Here is a 17602-nt window from a genome sequence, read left to right as displayed (position 1 = left end):
AATGACCTGCTAGGTTCTTACCTGTACAGGCCCCGCTGCTCTGAGGAAAACAGTTGTCTGTGGACCTCTGGGAATCAGGGTTTCTGGACTTCTGTAAATCCCCGTTTTATTCTACCCTGGCACCTGCCTCCTGGGCCTCTAATGCTTGTCTGACTAACACCTTGCCAGCGGAGTCATTAAGACTTGAGTTTGGCTTAAAACAGACAGATATGAAGAGAACGTGAAAGCAAGTTACTTAACCAGGACAAAGCTGGATTGCTCTCATCCATTTACTATAGACGACTTGTTTCACATTGTGATACTGTACAAGTAAGCAGGGCCAGAGTTTGTAGTATCTGGCAGAGTTTAGAAGGTCAGTCACATCCGATATGTTTCATCCCTTGCAATACTGGATAATTCCATCTCTTTGGTTCTTTCTAATTGCTGTACCAACTGTTCAGCATCCTGAAGCTCTTGACATTTCAGTGTAGATGAGTCTTCTCCAGGCTTACAGGGGGTCCCAGTAATTTTTCACTTCTTTACATTTTTTTCCGTATAGAAAGAACCTCAAAGTGTATACATGAACAACTGTGATATTTGGTACTACCCCCAATAAATTCATTATCTCTCTTAATTTTGCAAATGTAAAAAAAAAAATCAACTAGTGCAGAGAAGAGTGATCTAGTGATGTTGAAAACATGAAAAAGTAAGAGCAGCAGGCGACCTCTGCCAGCTGCTCAGAAACTTAAATTTTTAAAAACCATATCCTTTAGAAATACATAACAATCTTAATATAAAATTCTTAGCTTTTGTACACTTGATTCTATCAGAGTACGGTTTTATACAGAGGACAACTGAAAAATATGTTTTCCCTTAATAGGCAAATCTTACAAATGTTGTCAAAACCTCTAAGATGTAGTGTATATCAGCTAATAAGTTCATCATTGTATAACCAATGGAAAGCAAACTTCACTAGGGTTCTTGGGAATGACTCATAATTAGTCACTTATTTTAATGCTCATTAAATTGTGTAATTTCAATTATGTGCTGTGATATTTGATGATTTATTTTCCTGACTTGAAAAAAAAAAAAAAAAAAAAAAAAAATCTCACATTAATCAAATCCTTGTGTCCGTAGAATCCTTTTGACCAGGAAATACTGATCTTTACTTTAAAATCAAATGTCAAAAATAGTTATATGATACAGATATTCTGAAAACATATTTTGTCTTTCATGGGCATGGAAATTCACATTTCAATCTTATAATTAAATTAACACATCAAGGGATTCATGCATGAAATTACTGTTTCAAGATAAAATGTGACTATATGGGTGAGGCTGGTGTCATGATATCCAGAAATTCCAGTTGAACTCTGGCTTTTAAATTCCCTTAATACTGTAATGATGTGGTTAGTGTACATTTTAGATAGGACTTAACAGTAGCACATACCCAGAGCAACTCGGGCAGCAGATGCATCATAATTGATCCAGAAGGACACCCACGAGAGGATTGTGATCAGTATTGAGGGCATATACGTCTGAAGAATGAAGTAACCAATGTTTCTCTTCAACCGAAAACTCAATGAGAGTCGAGGATAGGCACCTATAGTAAACACACAAGGGCACAGTGAAGAGCCGTGGCAGGCAGTCTGCTCCAACTTGCAAGGGTCAACAGCACACACCTAGAAACTCCAGGAACTGGGGAGCCACCTACTGCCATTCAGTTTGGCATGGTATCAATAGGGTCCTGGAGGAAGGAGTGTATATCAGTTTGCAAGATAAGGAACAATGAGTGTACTGCTCTAAGGAGGTCTGTCTGGGAGGTTTTAGGCATGGAGTACAGAATAGCAGCAAATGTGCTGTTCAGTTTTTCATTGATGACTGTCCCTTTTTTATCCATTGTAAAGAAGGAAAAACTGGGACAAGACTTTACTAGGAGAAACGGCTTGGAGCCACTGGCTCTAGGCTATGGAGAAAGGATAGTTCAAATACACATAGAGCCAGAGGGGTGGAAAACAGATGCAGGTGCAGAGAGAGCTGCAGTGCACACTAGGGTGCCCTGATGGCCACAGCAATAGCACCAAGGAGAACCTGAGAGAAGCATGTTCTAGCGTGTGAATTCCAATGATCACTCTGGGATTGGTATTCTGGGCTCTAACCACTGCTGCCATCAGGGGTGCAAAAGCAGAGCCATCAGGTGCCCCATTAACAGGACATTTAGTCCCCCAGTTTCATCTGGTTTCCTCACAATAAAGCAAGTGGAACCTATGTGTTCTCCTGCGCATTTCAACACCACATTGCCAGCTGCACTTGGTGCAATTGTCTCAGCTCCTTGTCTCCTGGATTGGAATGAGACTGATGAAAGAGAAATGCCACAGGACCTCTGGCCACGTACCTCTTGACCAATCTGTTTAGGGGCCGGGCTCTCTCATCCCAAGATGGCCTAACCAGGCATTCTTAGACTTTCTCTCATTACCTCTTCTTGCCTGAGAAGTGCTTATGTGCTTTCAAGTATACAGGTGTATATTGTCTTAGTGACAATAAGTCACTAAGAGATTCAGTTTAAAACAAATCTTTGATGAGTGTAGATTTACTTGTTATTGATGGAAAAAAGCATCTTTGCACACCAGTGAGATGGACACACTTGTTTGGGACATAACGGATTGAATTCTGATTGAATATCGATGCTGCAAGGTAAAGAGCATCTTGGATGGTTTAACAGTCAAGCAATGTCTTATGTGCAGAGCTCCAACAACACTTCACATACATATGTACAAAGTACCAGAAGCATGTGTTAAGGCCGCCTTAGAAAGTTAGGAATTCCATCTTAAACTCAAGCAAACACATTTACTTAATGATTTTTATGAAACCCAAACAACAGTTTTAAAAACCAAACACTGAAACACAATTCAAATATATATTAGTTTGATACTTACATTGGAAGAATAATGGTTTGACAATATGAAAAATCTTTTGTCTTCTGCAGTTAAATCATTATGTCTCTACAACATAGACAACTTAGTATGTGCAGTCACAGCACTGAAGTTCCTAACCTATACGGTCCTGAATCTGAGCCCGAGTGTTCTAGGAAGCATTCAGTCACCACTGTGTGGTGTGACAGCGTGCACAGTGCGAACTCATGTGTGTAGGCAGAACTAAAGCCACATGGAAGCTGTGCAATACAACACATCAGAGCACTGCAACACATACCATGGGTTCATTATACAGTTGACCTTGAGTTAATTTTGGGCACTGCACATTTAAGAACCCATTTACCGTAGAAAACATCCGTTTAAAAAGCTGTGGCCTACAAATTAAGCTTTAGGTGATCTTGACTTTCTTAACTCACTTTTGTTTCGAGACTGGCAGGTTTTTCCCCTCCCACTGCCTGTCCATGACTTCTCCACACTTTGCTCCTTGCCCCTGTATGTTTGTCCCCGCAGTCCTAACACTTACTCATATGCCTGTTATTTTATGTGAAGATGGCTGGTGTTAGCCACTTACTGTCTACTTCACTGTTAACCACACTTCTAGCCTGAATTATATAAAAAGAAAACAATCAGTTTAATAAACTCAGCATTTAAAGCCTAGCTGCATGGAACTTCCCCCTGCTGTTTCTTGTTTATCTGTTTAGTTTGTTTTGCGAGGTCTGATCAAATGCACATATCACATTGTCAACATAACATCAACACTGTCATAAATGACACAAAAAGTGAGTAAACACAATTCAAATTCCTCCCAATTTATCACAAAATACATATACATGAAAAATGGTTTATAAATAGAATTTCTGAATATTTTAGAGTTAGGCGATTTCCATTTTTGTGAAACTATAAACAATATTCTTGAGAAGAACTTCCTGCAGAGCTCTTGCATTAGGTTTCTTATCTAGTACTGCCAGGCCAGTGCTTGGGGCTTTTTTGAGGGTTACTAGTTTACTTTGCAAAAGGAGCCTGGTCTGCATTGTCCCAATAACCACTTTCTCCAGTTCCTACCTCCACCTTGCAAGTGTGACAATATCGAGCACTTCTTAACCTTTATCCACTCTCATATGATAAAACATGCCATTTCAATCCTTTCTAGGTAAGAGAACTACCACTGAGCTACATTTTCCAACCTTAATTTCTTTAGCTGAATATTTCTGATGTATTTATTTGTTCTCTGTGCTTACTCTTATTAAGTATCTCATAACTACTGTCTCATTTCAACTTTTCTTGTTTCAGCTTTTCATTTTATACCTGTCCATATAAATCCTCACTTGGATTATAGGTAACCATATCCCTGGTTGCATGGTTTAAATTTTATAATGGGTTTGAATGGGGACATTTTGTGTGCAATTGTATCTCTCCATTTGTTTTTCCCTCGTGATTGCTGTACATTTGGATGCAGGGGTTCAGGTCTTCTGGAAAGCACTCCGTGGCCAGTTCTAGCTCCAGTGGCGTCTCTGACAACATTTTTCTACACCTCTGGAGATAGAACGCACAAGACTATGCTGCCACACTGGACTTCTATTTCAGAAGGTGAAATTCTACACCGAATTTTTGTTTCATTTTTCAAACACTATCAATTGATTGAAAATCCTCAGCAACAGAGCCAGCAGAGATGTACTGCCCATTCCATGTAATTATGGCGTGTGTTCATGTTAAGCCACTTAGGATTCCCATGCAGACATGGCATTTGCAGGCCAAAACCCACCACTCCATCCACACATTTCAGATCCACAGAAGAATGCCACAGTACCCCATACTCAAAACTCTCCTGCATTGCCAAACTGACTAAATACTTGGGAATGAAGGTTCCTTCATATTCCCACAATGAATGTGCTTTAATTTTTACCATGCCTCTGCATAAGCAAACCACTGTCTAGTCAAGGATATTTTCCCTGTCCCCATATGTGTTCATGATTTCCTGACTGCAGATTCATAGCCCCTATCCCCTAGTCACATTGGAAGGTCTTGACACAGTTTAGTTTATATGACACCTTGCTGTGTGCTCCCTCCAAATGTCAGTGGTCACCTTCTTGAATTGCTGTCCTTTTTTTTAAAATCTAATTATTGATATTCACCAAAGTTAGATCATTGTTGGCAGGCATACATTCTCCAAGATAGAATGAAATTGCAGCGCTAAGTAAAAGCCTGCATCACAAGCCAGCATCAGTGCACCCACATACAGCGAAAACAGTAGCATTTAGTTCATTCTCCACACTCTGTAACTGAGCTTAATACACAGAGCATTTGATATCTTCACTGATTAAATCTTCAATGACAGTTTTAAGAGATCTTAATGAAGTGATTGGAACACTGACTCTTACTTTGTGATTTGATGTCGATATCAGATCATGCCATTTATAAATTGCTCTCCTGTTTCTCCACTGCAGGTAAAATAGTTTTTGTTTCAGCAGGCAGTATGCTGCAGTAACAAACATCCCCAAATCCCAGTAGTTTATAATAACAAATTCTTTTTTATTCCCTAGCTACATAGTTTCTTCATATTTTTCTACAAGAGCTATGGGATGTTGTGACTGAGGTGCCACATATACTTACCGCCTATTTCCCGGGCCATACCTCATTGTCACCTTCTAGTGAGTGAGTGAGAATGTTTAATCCTCTTCCAGGAAAGAGCAACAGATATTTTTAAGTGCAATGTAGTTGACTGCATTTCTCAAGTTTGTATTTTCCCCATCAAACTTCTTAATTTTAGAGAAACTATTTCAATGCAAACTGAAATGAACACACAAGAAGTAAAGAACCACTGAAATTGCGTGAGACGTTTGCCCTCAGTCAGCATGAGATACAGACAGAATGACAGAACTCAATTCTACAGGGTCATCAGAAACTTGCACAAAGACAACATTAATCCAGTTTCAAAACTGGATATTCACAAAGACAAAGAGTTTAGAATTAAGAATGTATACTATTTTTCTAAAATATCTGTCTAGCAAGCACATTCTGTTTCTAAAAAGTGAAACACTATTTTTCAAAAGCCATTTTAGCATTTAACCACATGCCTTATACCTTGCTCGGTGTCAGGTATGAGCAAAGAACAGCACATGCATGAAGAAAAGAGCAATCGCCAAGAACTCCCAACCCATGTCAAGAGGCTCTGACAAAGGCAGCCTAGGCAAATCCAAGCTAGCCTGGGCAAGTCTGAAGAACACACTACATTAAACACACACATACATAGGATTTAGTGATTTGGGTTTCCCACACAATGAAATCCAATAGTCATGAATAAGTAAATCCTTCTGGTGCAGGGGAAGAAAAGCTTACAAGATAAAGAGTCCCATAAAGCCAGAAGATGCCAGGAATAAGATCCCTGAATGATAGTAAGTTTAAGAATTATCAGAGACTAGAGCTATTCTTTTTAGTAAAGCCTACTGCCAGTTCATACACATTGTAAAAGGTGGAAAAGTTCTCATGTAGCTCTGACAGACCATGTTCTGGTATTGGCAAAGTTAAACACCCTAGCAATGCTATATCTATGGGGAAATTCCCAAGGAATCATAGCCAATGGCTAATAGTTTAAAATTGAAAAGTGATGACACTTTTCAACACAGGACTAGAAACTCCAAGATGACAGCAGAAATGTAGAGTCTGGTGCCTGTGTGCCAATGCAGATATAGGAAGGTCCCCAGTAGATGCTGAGTCAATAGGCAGAGGTGCAGTCCCCACACAGCATCCTGTTCCAAGCCAGGGCTTGCTTGGCAAAAGTACCCAGCAAAGATGCTGATCTCAACCTTTTCTCCCTAGATGCATTGAGAGTTATGCCAAAACCAGGCTCTGGACCTCTAATCCTCCTAAATTTACATCACTCTCTAGGCATCAATATTTTTGAAGATCTCATTAAAAATGTGCACATACACTGCCAAGTTAGCTTTGTAGACTGATAGCAGCCATTCCAGGGTATTCATAAAGTAACAAGATGGTATTTCTGTAGCTGATGCAGAGTGGGTCTAGACACGTGTGCCTCTTCATTTTCCAGGCAGCTGCTAAAAGAATCTCATCACTACCTTCTCAAAAGAGCACCAGCGGTATTCTTGGGTCCTTTATCATGCATCCTTATTCACTTATAAGTTGCCTTTGATTTGGTAATATAGCCCCCAATTTAAAAGAGTGTACTTTGAGCACAATGTGCATAACTGCAATTCCAGCACTCAGGAGGAGGTTCAAGGCCAACCTAAGCCGCCAGTCACAACTTATAAAAAAAGGGGGAGGGGACAGGATAGTGTGATTAATTTTCTTTTTTCATTACTACTCACTTCAATATGTGCTAAAAAAAAATCTATAAAAGAGAGAAAAGGAAGCACATGAAGTGGAAGAGAGAAAAAAAGGAAAATGGAATTCAAGCTGAAAATACACAGGCTGAGTGTCCTTTGAGTCTTCCACAGGGAAAGTGTACTTTTGGCTCCTGTAATGCCACCACAGACACAGACGCTCAGGCAGTGCAGCTTCGAAGATTATTTAGATTATTCCAGCTTGTGAGGCTGTCCAGTCTCATAGGCCCTTTGTTTCTTTGTGTATAACGTCAGGAAGATAATACAAGTAGCAATAGAAAAAATGTGATGAGTTACAATTCATTAAAACAAAAAACTATTATGTTGAAAGTGATTATAAATGAAGAAGTGAAAAGATAAGCTTAAACATAAAAATAAATACTCCTAAGGCATGAATCTGATAAAGAATTTGGGTGAGAGCATATAAAGAATACTTGCTACCCCCCTAAATTATCCCCGATAAATAACTGAAGAGAGACATGGGGAAAGGTTTAGAATAGGTATTTCTCTAAATAAAATAGACACATGGGTATGTGCTGTTTGAAAAGATTCTCAGCTGGTTTTGTCACCAGAAAAAAAACGCAAGTCAAATGCTCAATAAGACACCACGTTATTACTACTAGGACAGTTGCAATAGAAACAACAGAGACTGGGTATATGCTGTTGATGTCAATGAAAAATGCCTGTATTGTTTTAGAAAATAGGCTGAAAGGTCCTCAAAAGGTAAGAGCATCAGGTGAACTAGTAATTCCACTTTTAAATGCACAAATGCAGTTTTTGAGAGAATAAAAAGCATGTTTATTTTATGTATTATCAAATTAAAATCACAGTATAAGGCATGGGATATCTCCTTACAGGGTACTGTTCGGGGAGGACCCAGAGGCTTCCAAAACAGCACATTGTCCTTAGTTACCCACCATAATTACATGTTAAGACCCATGGCTGAGAACACATAACACTTTGGTTACAGGACATGGAGAAATCAATCTTGATTCCAGTGCAAGGCATCCTCCATGATGGCTACTGTATCAGCCTAAAGAAAAATACACTCATGGTCTTAGCCAACACTGGACTCTTCAAGTTACAACCTCAATCTGCTAGGAAAGATCTCTCCATTGGTGTTAGTGCAACACAGCTACTATTGTGTAAATAACTTCGTTCTGACTGCATTATCTTTATATGCACAGACTTGGTCTATTCTCAGCCTTGGTCAGAGAAACTTCTTTTTGTAGTGGCAGCAATCAATACAGAGATGCATGATTGGTCAAAGTGTTGAAATAAGAGGCTGAGGGTTCAGCCCTAAATGGGACCCCTGTATTAATCTCAAGGATCATCAAAGAAGAGGTAGGAGGAGAATGTAAGATTTGGAGAGAGAGGAGTGCTATGAGATGATGTGTTCTAGACATGACGTGCATTGTTACCGTATGAATAAACTCACAGAAGCTGTAGTTCTATGAAAGACCTATACAAGACCCTGGCAGTTGACATCACAGTATAGATGAGGTGGGTACAGTCCTTACTAAGGAGCCACTGACAAGTGGTAGCAGCTAAATAGAGCCACTCATTTTTTGAAGATGTGGCCACTGGTAAGTTTTCCATGCTCCAGTGGGTGGCTTCATATATGCTACACTAATTGGACTTAGTGGGTAATAAAAAATAAAAAAGACATTACATTGGGAGAGGGACACATTAGAGGAAAGGATATAGGGTTGATGTTATCATATTTCATTGTGTATATATATATATATATATATATATATATATATATATATATATATATATGAAATATTCAAATAAGTAAAATTATTTAAAAATAAATGAAATTATTAGATTATGAAAAATGAATGTAACCAAGTAAAGAGAAAAAATATCCACATAAATCTGAACGTACATAAATGTTCACAATAATCTCATTACAAATAGTTCCCAAATAGACACAATCCAAATGTTTACTAATTGCTGAAAGGATAAGAAGTGGCAAGTCCCTTCATACAATAGAACTATTATTCAGCAATAAAACCAAATCAAGAAATTGAATATAGCACATCATGAGCGAACCTAAAAAACAACAACAAAAAAAACTCCAACTTAGTCAGAAGCAGCCACTTACAAAGAACTCTGCCGTGTGAAGTGCATGGAATAGGCACACACAGAGAGAAGGGAAATGGGTTAGTGGAAGTCTGGGTTTAAGGAAGGAAGGGGGGTGATGACTACTAAAAGTTACATGGTTTCTTTCAGGAGCAGTAAAAATTTAAAGTTGATTGTGCTCAAGGTTTCAGAGGCATGCAGATTCATATAAAATACCACTGAATTGTAGACTATAAATGGGTGAATTGTATAGTACATGACTATATCAATACATCAATTGATAAAAAGGATAAAATCTACTACGTGTCTACTACTGGGAATTATATGCCTTAACTGATATCACATAAAAGGTGTATTATATTGTCAATAAGTACATATTTTTCTTCTCTTTACTCTTTCTTTTTTTTTTTAAAATAAGCGTTCTTACCATTGAGCATATTTAAATATGTTTGCTAGAGTCTTAAAGGTAACCCCAAATGATGCAACTAGAAAAAATATTTTTATAAGGATGTAAGGTAATGAATTTTTAAAAATTCGTGGCTTCTGGAATGAGACAAACGTCAGGAGACTTACAGGCAAATGATTTCATAGCAGCACGCTCAGACTCCAGCTGTGCTTTGGCACAAGCTGCATGCATGCTCTGAGCATGCTGTTTACGGCCCAGGAATTGGAAGTGGAGTCCAGCTTAGAAACGAAGGTGAAGGTTGTGCAAGGATTCCTACAGAAAGAAAATGGGGAAAGGAGGGAGGGAGGAAGGGCAATTTCTCATTGACTTCAAAATGGGGTTGAATCGTAATGAGGACACAGGTGGTAATCCCATCTTTCTGCGTCGTCTCTCTATACCTATAACGTCTTTACAAATAAAGGACTAATGGCAACATTTTGGCAATGTGAATTCAGGGAAAATGAAAGCTTTGAGGTCCATGAATAAACTCTCTGGAGTGCACTAACTAACAGTGGAACATGCAGACTTTAAGGGACGCTCATTTTGCCATAATTCCTGGTGAAGAAGCACGACAGCCTTTCTGAAAACTGATTTTTAATTCCTTTCTAAACTAATCAGTTTCACCATCAGTCAGATATCTCGGTCCTTCTCCATATTTCACAGTCTTTTGAAGTAAAGTCAGAATGCCCTTACCCAATTACACCTCGGGGGGAAAAGAAAGTCAAAATATCACACAGCTAAAGAGGTATATAAAACAATCTCCTCTCTATAGATCTCACAGAAATCTTAAACTTTCAGGGCAAAGAACACTAAAAGAAATTAGTGGTAAATTTTAGATTTGTCAAAAACTGGACATCGGAAATTTTGGCAGTTTGTAGGACAGACACTCAGAACCAGTGTGGAGGACGAGGCCTGATCTGGTGAAGTGGAAGCCTAGAATTCGCCTCCAATGTGAGCTAGGCACATTGGCTAAGATCTCCTTAATTCAGCATTTCCTTAAATCCAGTTCTTTAACTGCTCTGTGATTCTCATGCCCTGCACACATTTCTATAACTCATTCTTGTTACAAGCAAAGATTCTGACCTCCTGACTTTGATTCAAAATATTTTTTCTTCCAAAAGCACACTGTGCTGGATGAAGCTTCCTCTAAATGTTCTCAGAAAAACACAGATGCATCTAATCCATATTTTCTGTAATGTGACTGTAAGAAATATTCACCTGTTTGTACTCTCATATTAATAACCCAATTAAAACAAGACATAGACATTGAAATCCTTCTAAAATATAATGAGATGGTATTAAGTCACTGTTTGGATACTACAGACAGATAACTTACAGTACAGTGTGGCATGTGTCTATGAGGAACAGTTTCTAGGATGTTAAGAAACATCACAATCCAAGGACTCACAAGTTCCTTATGTAAAGTGGAGCTGTATTTTTATAGAACCTATAACGCACTTCTAGCTTCTTTATAGCATATCATCTCCAATTTGGTTCCAATAGCTAAAACTATGTGAATTGCTTATCTTAGTTTTGAGAAGGGATCTCAATACACAGCCCAGAGTGGCCTTAAACTGGTGATCCTCTTGCCTCTGTTTTTCTAGATGTGGGCACTATAGCATCTACTGCCATGCACACCCATTTTAAGTGAAAAAAAATTAATCATCTGATAGGGAAATTATAAAGAAATGAAAATCAGGACAAGGACAAACAATAAATAACAGTGAAGAGTGAGAATGAAGTTGTGAACTTAAAGGAACTGCCACAATGAGTACTGGGCCTTTAAAGGAACTACCACAATGAGTACTGCACCTTTCAAGGAACTACCACAATGAGTACTGTGCCTTTAAAGGAACTACCACAATGAGTACTGCGCCTTTCAAAGAACTACCACAATGAGTAACCTGCGCCTTTCAAGGAACTACCACATGAGTACTGTGCCTTTCAAGGAACTACCACAATGAGTACTGCGCCTTCAAAGAACTACCACAATGAGTACTGCGCCTTTCAAGGAACTACCACATGAGTACTGCGCCTTTCAAAGAACTACCCACAATGAGTACTGCGCCTTTAAAGGAGCTACCACAATGAGTACTGCGCCTTTCAAGGACTACCACAATGAGTACTGCGCCTTTCAAAGAACTCTACCACATGAGTACTGCGCCTTTCAAGGAACTACCACATGAGTACTGCGCCTTTCAAGGAACTACCCAATGAGTACATGAGTACTGGGCCTTTCAAGGACTAACCACAATGAGTACTGCTCCTTTCCAAGGAACTACCACAATGAGTACTGCGCCTTTCAAGGAACTACCCAATGAGTACTGCGCCTTTAAAGAACTACCACAATGAGTACTGGCGCTTTCAAAGAACTACCACAATGAGTACTGCGCCTTTCAAGGAACTACCACAATGAGTACTGCGCCTTTCAAAGACTACCAAATGAGTACTGCGCCTTTAAAGGAACTACCACAAGGAGTACTGCGCTTTAAAGGAACTACCACAATGAGTACTGCGCCTTTCAAAGAACTACCACAATGAGTACTGCGCCTTTCAAGGAACTACCACAATGAGTACTAGCGCCTTTCAGGAACTACCACAATGAGTAACTGCGCTTTCAAGGAACTACCACAATGAGTACTGTGCCTTTCAAGGAACTACCACAATGAGTAACTGCGGCCTTTCAAGGAACTACCCACAATGAGTACTGCGCCTTTCAAGAACTACCACAATGAGTACTGTGCCTTTAAAGGAACTACCACAATGAGTACTGCGCCTTTCAAGGAACTACCACAATGAGTACTGCGCCTTTAAAGGAACTACCACAATGAGTACTGCGCCTTTAAAGGAACTACCACAATGAGTACTGTGCCTTTCAAGGAACTACCACAATGAGTACTGTGCCTTTCAAGGAACTACCACAATGAGTACTGCGCCTTTCAAGGAACTACCACAATGAGTACTGCGCCTTTAAAGGAACTACCACAATGAGTACTGCGCCTTTAAAGGAACTACCACAATGAGTACTGCGCCTTTCAAGGAACTACCACAATGAGTACTGCGCCTTTAAAGGAGCTACCACAATGAGTACTGCGCCTTTCAAGGAACTACCACAATGAGTACTGCGCCTTTCAAGGAACTACCACAATGAGTACTGCGCCTTTAAAGGAACTACCACAATGAGTACTGTGCCTTTAAAGGAACTACCACAATGAGTACTGTGCCTTTCAAAGAACTACCACAATGAGTACTGCGCCTTTCAAAGATGAGTAAATAAACCAACGCACAGATCAGAAATTAAGGTAGACCCACATGCACACACAGTATCTGGGACGGGTTATTGCTGCAAAGTATCCTATGATACACAGTGTCTGCAATTTGTTTTTAAAAAACCAGACCATCCACACAAAGTCTTCACAGGTGGTCATCAAAGATGCTGACCAAGTAGGCACCAAAAAACACATGCAACCTCACTATCAGCCAGACAAATGGAAGTCACAAGAACAACTTACATCCCATAGGTGATGCCTTATGTTATGAGTGTGAGGAAGGGACCTCAGGCTGGCTGGTGTGTGTGTGTGTGTGTGTGTGTGTGTAGCTTGGTTTGGCCATTTTAGAAAGCAGTTGGGCATTGTCTGTTACGTTTGAGCATTTCCAATTTCAGTCTTTGGCATCTACTTAACATTCATCTGCACATATATTTAGAGATATTCAAGCGGCATGACTCCCGCCTGTCCACAAGGAGCAGAGTTTCCACAGATTGTGATTTATTTACACAGAAGTATAGCAAATAAGACAAATGGACTACAGTGTAGAGACGAATCAAGTCTGCGGTCTGAGGCTGAGGAAGAGAACAGTTGCTAAACAGTCAGACTCTATTAGCCCCTTAAACAATGCTCAGAGCCAGGTGACAGAGGCTACCGAGTCATAGACAATAGCTGTTTCCCAGGATAAAGGGGAAGAAGTTCAAAGGAGGGGGTGGGGACACCTTCTGCATGCAGAGTTATCCAGATTCACACCTGTATTTATAACATATTTTATTTATGTGTTGAAATAGAAAAGTTACAAGTATTAAAGTTGTGATCATCACGTTATGGAAGTTTCTAGATGAGATCTTCACTCATAATGTTGTCTTCCTCACTTCAGTCGGACCTATTTGAATATCTACCAACTAAAGTGACAATCCACTAAAAGCTCTCCTTCTTCCACACACCTTTTTTTTTTTCCCTGCTATCATTGAGAATGGATTCCAGGAGCCATGTGCATCTACCTGAACAACTGCTCTACCGCTGAGCTGCACCTTTTTTACATTATTGCTTCTTCTTTTTTTTTTTTTTTAATTTTCTTTTTTATTAATTTATTCTTGTTACATCTCAATGTTTATCCCATCCCTTGTATCCTCCCATTCCCCCCCCACCCATTTTCCCATTATTCCCCTCCCCTATGACTGTTCCTGAGGGGGATCACCTCCCCCTATATATTCTCATAGGGTATCAAGTCTCTTCTTGGCTACCTGCTGTCCTTCCTCTGAGTGCCACCAGGTCTCCCCCTCCAGGGGACATGGTCAAATGTGAGGCACCATAGTACGTGAGAAAGTCATATCAAACTCTCCACTCAACTGTGGAGAATATTCTGACCATTGGCTAGATCTGGGAAGGGGTTTAAAGTTTACCTCCTGTATTGTCCTTGGCTGGTGCCTTAGTTTGAGCGGGACCCCTGGGCCCAAATCTGCCTATCATATTGTTCTACTTGTAGGTTTCTAGGACCCTCTGTATCCTTTTATTTTGCTGTTCTCCCATGCGTCTCTCATTTAGAGTGCCAATAGGATGCCTTCCCCTCTGTTCCAGTTTCCTGGTAAGTGAAGGCTTTCGTGGGACATGCCCCTTGGGCTAGTATGCAGATATAAGTGAGTATATACCATTTGATTCTTTCTGCTTCTGGGTTAACTCACTCATTATGATCATTTCTAGCTCAATGAAACACTTAAAGAAATGCTCAACCTCCTTAGTCATCAGGGAAATGCAAATCAAAACAACTCTGAGATTCCATCTTACACCCATCAGAATGGCTAAGATCAAAAACTCAAGTGACACCACATGCTGGCGAGGATGTGGGGAGAGAGGAACACTCCTTCATTGCTGGTGGGAATGCAAACTAGTACAGCCACTTTGGAAATTTATCTGGTGCTGTCTCAGAAAAATGGGAATAGGGCTTCCTCAAGACCCAGCTATTCCACTCCTTGGAATATACCCAGAAGATGCTCCAGCACACAACAAGAAAATTTGCTCAACCATGTTCATAGCAGCCTTATTCATAATAGCCAGAACATGGAAACAGCCTAAGTGTCCCTCAGTAGAAGAGTGGATAAAGAAACTGTGGTACATATACACTATGGAATACTACTCAGCTATTAAAAACAAGGAATTCTTTTTTTTTTTTTTTTTTTAATGAACTGGAACTATTTTGATTTGACATTTAAAAAATCAAATATTCATTAAATATTATTGGTGTATCCAAAATAGTTTCAGTAACATTTAAACTTACTATATGTAACTAAACAGAAAATAGGTAAAATCCTGGAAATTATTCCTTTATTGCTACTCCTGCAGGGGTCAGTGGTCTTATCTGAGGTCACACAGAAGTTATATTTGTCTTATTAAATATTTTTCTGAGGGAAGTGCTCAGATCCACTTGTTAAGTGGTAGTGTTTAAAAGGTAAGTTCAGGAAATGAAGTACTTACAACACTGAGATATGTTTAGACAAACATGTTTGTCCAACAAACAAAAATATGTTTAGAAGCCCCAGTACCATTTCAGATCTTGACCAAAAGAATTGTAAAACTCTAGACAGGTTTAGTTTGTACTTATTTCCTGGAATTTCATCATAAAAGTGCACAAGTCTTACAGAGCTGGACTGATATCTACTGATAGCATGGCCTCGCTTATTTTTTCAGTATCTGCTGAAGGCATGAGATGCCATGCAGTCTGGAGCCTAGCTGAGGGCCAGGTGCAAATGTGAGACAATCCACGCCCTCTCACCTTGTTTCTCACTGTCCTTGTGGGTGTGTCTCTCCTTCCCATGACTGTGTGCTTTCCTAGAAAGCACACTAATACAGGTTTTCAGATATGACTTAAGATCACTGCTTGTAAACACTGAGTAATATGTTCATAAGCATTTTCATAAAAGTTAGAACTCAGAACGATGAAGGAACATGGCTAGTAGATCTAGGATTTCTGAGAGATATCAGTCGCTTAACCAAGTGCCTCATGAGAATACTCCACCTTCTCTTTGCTCAGTCCTGGTTGACTTTGCAGAGGGAACTTACAGTTTGGAGTTTGGTTAGTTTGTTGGGATCCCAACTACCTGGTTGGAAACAAATACATTCCAAGAGACTTTCATAGAACATCTGATAAAATGTGAGATTAACACTTGACAAGATAACAAGAAATGATACCAGATGCGACTTCAAGTTTCCCAAAGAGAAAATAAGAAACTTATTTCCACAATGGTTGAACCAATTAATCTCATGATTTACTGTGTGTTTTGTAAGTGAAGTCAGATGGGCAAAGGGATAAGAGCATGAGCAGAGGTGTGGGAGATGACTGTCTGGTTATATTCCTTATCGCTATATTGACACATGCCTATCACAGGTAGGAGCACATGCACAGTGAGTGCTGCATGCATCGGCTGCAGAGATTCAGTGTCATGAGCGAAGTGTCCTCAGCTGTAAAATAAAGCTATGCATTATTGTTCTTTAGAGCATGAATGATACAGGAACTGTATTATATTTTTTGTTTGTGTAGAATTCCTGTACTAGTCCATCATATATACAGAGAAAATATTAAATAATGGAAAATAGGGAAAAAAAAAAGAAACTGAAGAAGAAGCACAAGGGGGGTGAGCCAAGGTCTTGGCAGGAGGACCACTCACTGGAGAATGTGAGTGGACTTCAGTAGTACAAGATAGAAGAAGGGAAAAAAACACCAAGTGGAGGCTAGAGGGAAAAAATGGAGGTGCAATGAAGAATAAGTGGTAGAAGAAACAAAGGGAGAATTAAATGCAGTAACTAAGAAACTGAAGGGCTCATGAGTCAGGGATTGAGGTTAGGGGAAAAGCTTCAGAGCTGGTCAATGGCTTAAGGAGTGCAGTGGCCTCTGGCTAACACAGCAGCTGAGAAGAGGAGGGCTCAGTGAGGGCATTTGGCTCATTTGTTTCTTATCTTAGATGACTTCTACATATTAAGTTAAGATGTTCCAGGGTCCTGGGTTAGGATGTGTGGGTTTCCAAATCCAGTATCCGTTTTTGGTTTGGTTTGGGATTTGTGTTTTAAGACAGGGTTTCTTTGTGTAACAGCCCTGGCTGTCCTGAACTCGCTTTGTAGACCAGGCTGGCCTCGAACCCACAGCTATCTGCCTGCCTTTGCCCCTGACTCCCAGAGTGCTGGGATTAAAGGCATGAGCCACCACATCTGCCTTCCAGTATCAGTTCTTAAAAGCTGCACAGTAGCCCAGCTCATCTAGAACACATGGCCCTTGATACAATACTGCAAAAAGGGTTGGATCCAGATGCCAAGCAATGGTCCAGTAAATATTAGTTCTCTCAACTCCACCCTCCTTACAGCTATTTTGAAAAAAAATGAATTACATATTTTTGTAAGAACTCACATAACATAAAAGAAAATTGGAAAATGATCACGTAGAGTTTAGAAAGACTAGCAATGGAAAAGTGCTAGTGATACATTATGGCTGAGATACATGAAGAGCCTTGAGCATCACGGTAGCTGGGCTTCAGCTTGTGACTTTCTGTAGATTTGTTG

General features: G+C 39.7%; 1 protein-coding gene across 2 annotated transcripts in view; it reads right to left on the bottom strand.

The window, feature by feature from the left end:
- Gabrb3 (gamma-aminobutyric acid type A receptor subunit beta3) overlaps nt 1-17602 on the bottom strand; it is a 234308-nt gene that overhangs the window by 11301 nt on the left and 205405 nt on the right. For both annotated transcript variants that reach the window (XM_051148644.1, XM_051148643.1), the window contains exon 7: nt 1430-1582. In XM_051148644.1, the coding sequence (XP_051004601.1) occupies nt 1430-1582 (153 nt within the window). The remainder of the gene's footprint in view (nt 1-1429; nt 1583-17602) is intronic.

Source organism: Acomys russatus, chromosome 7 (genome assembly GCF_903995435.1).
Source record: "Acomys russatus chromosome 7, mAcoRus1.1, whole genome shotgun sequence".
Classification (NCBI taxonomy): Eukaryota; Metazoa; Chordata; class Mammalia; order Rodentia; family Muridae; genus Acomys; species Acomys russatus.
The sequence above is the reverse complement of the archived record's forward strand: the minus strand, read 5'-3'. Positions and strand labels throughout refer to the sequence as shown.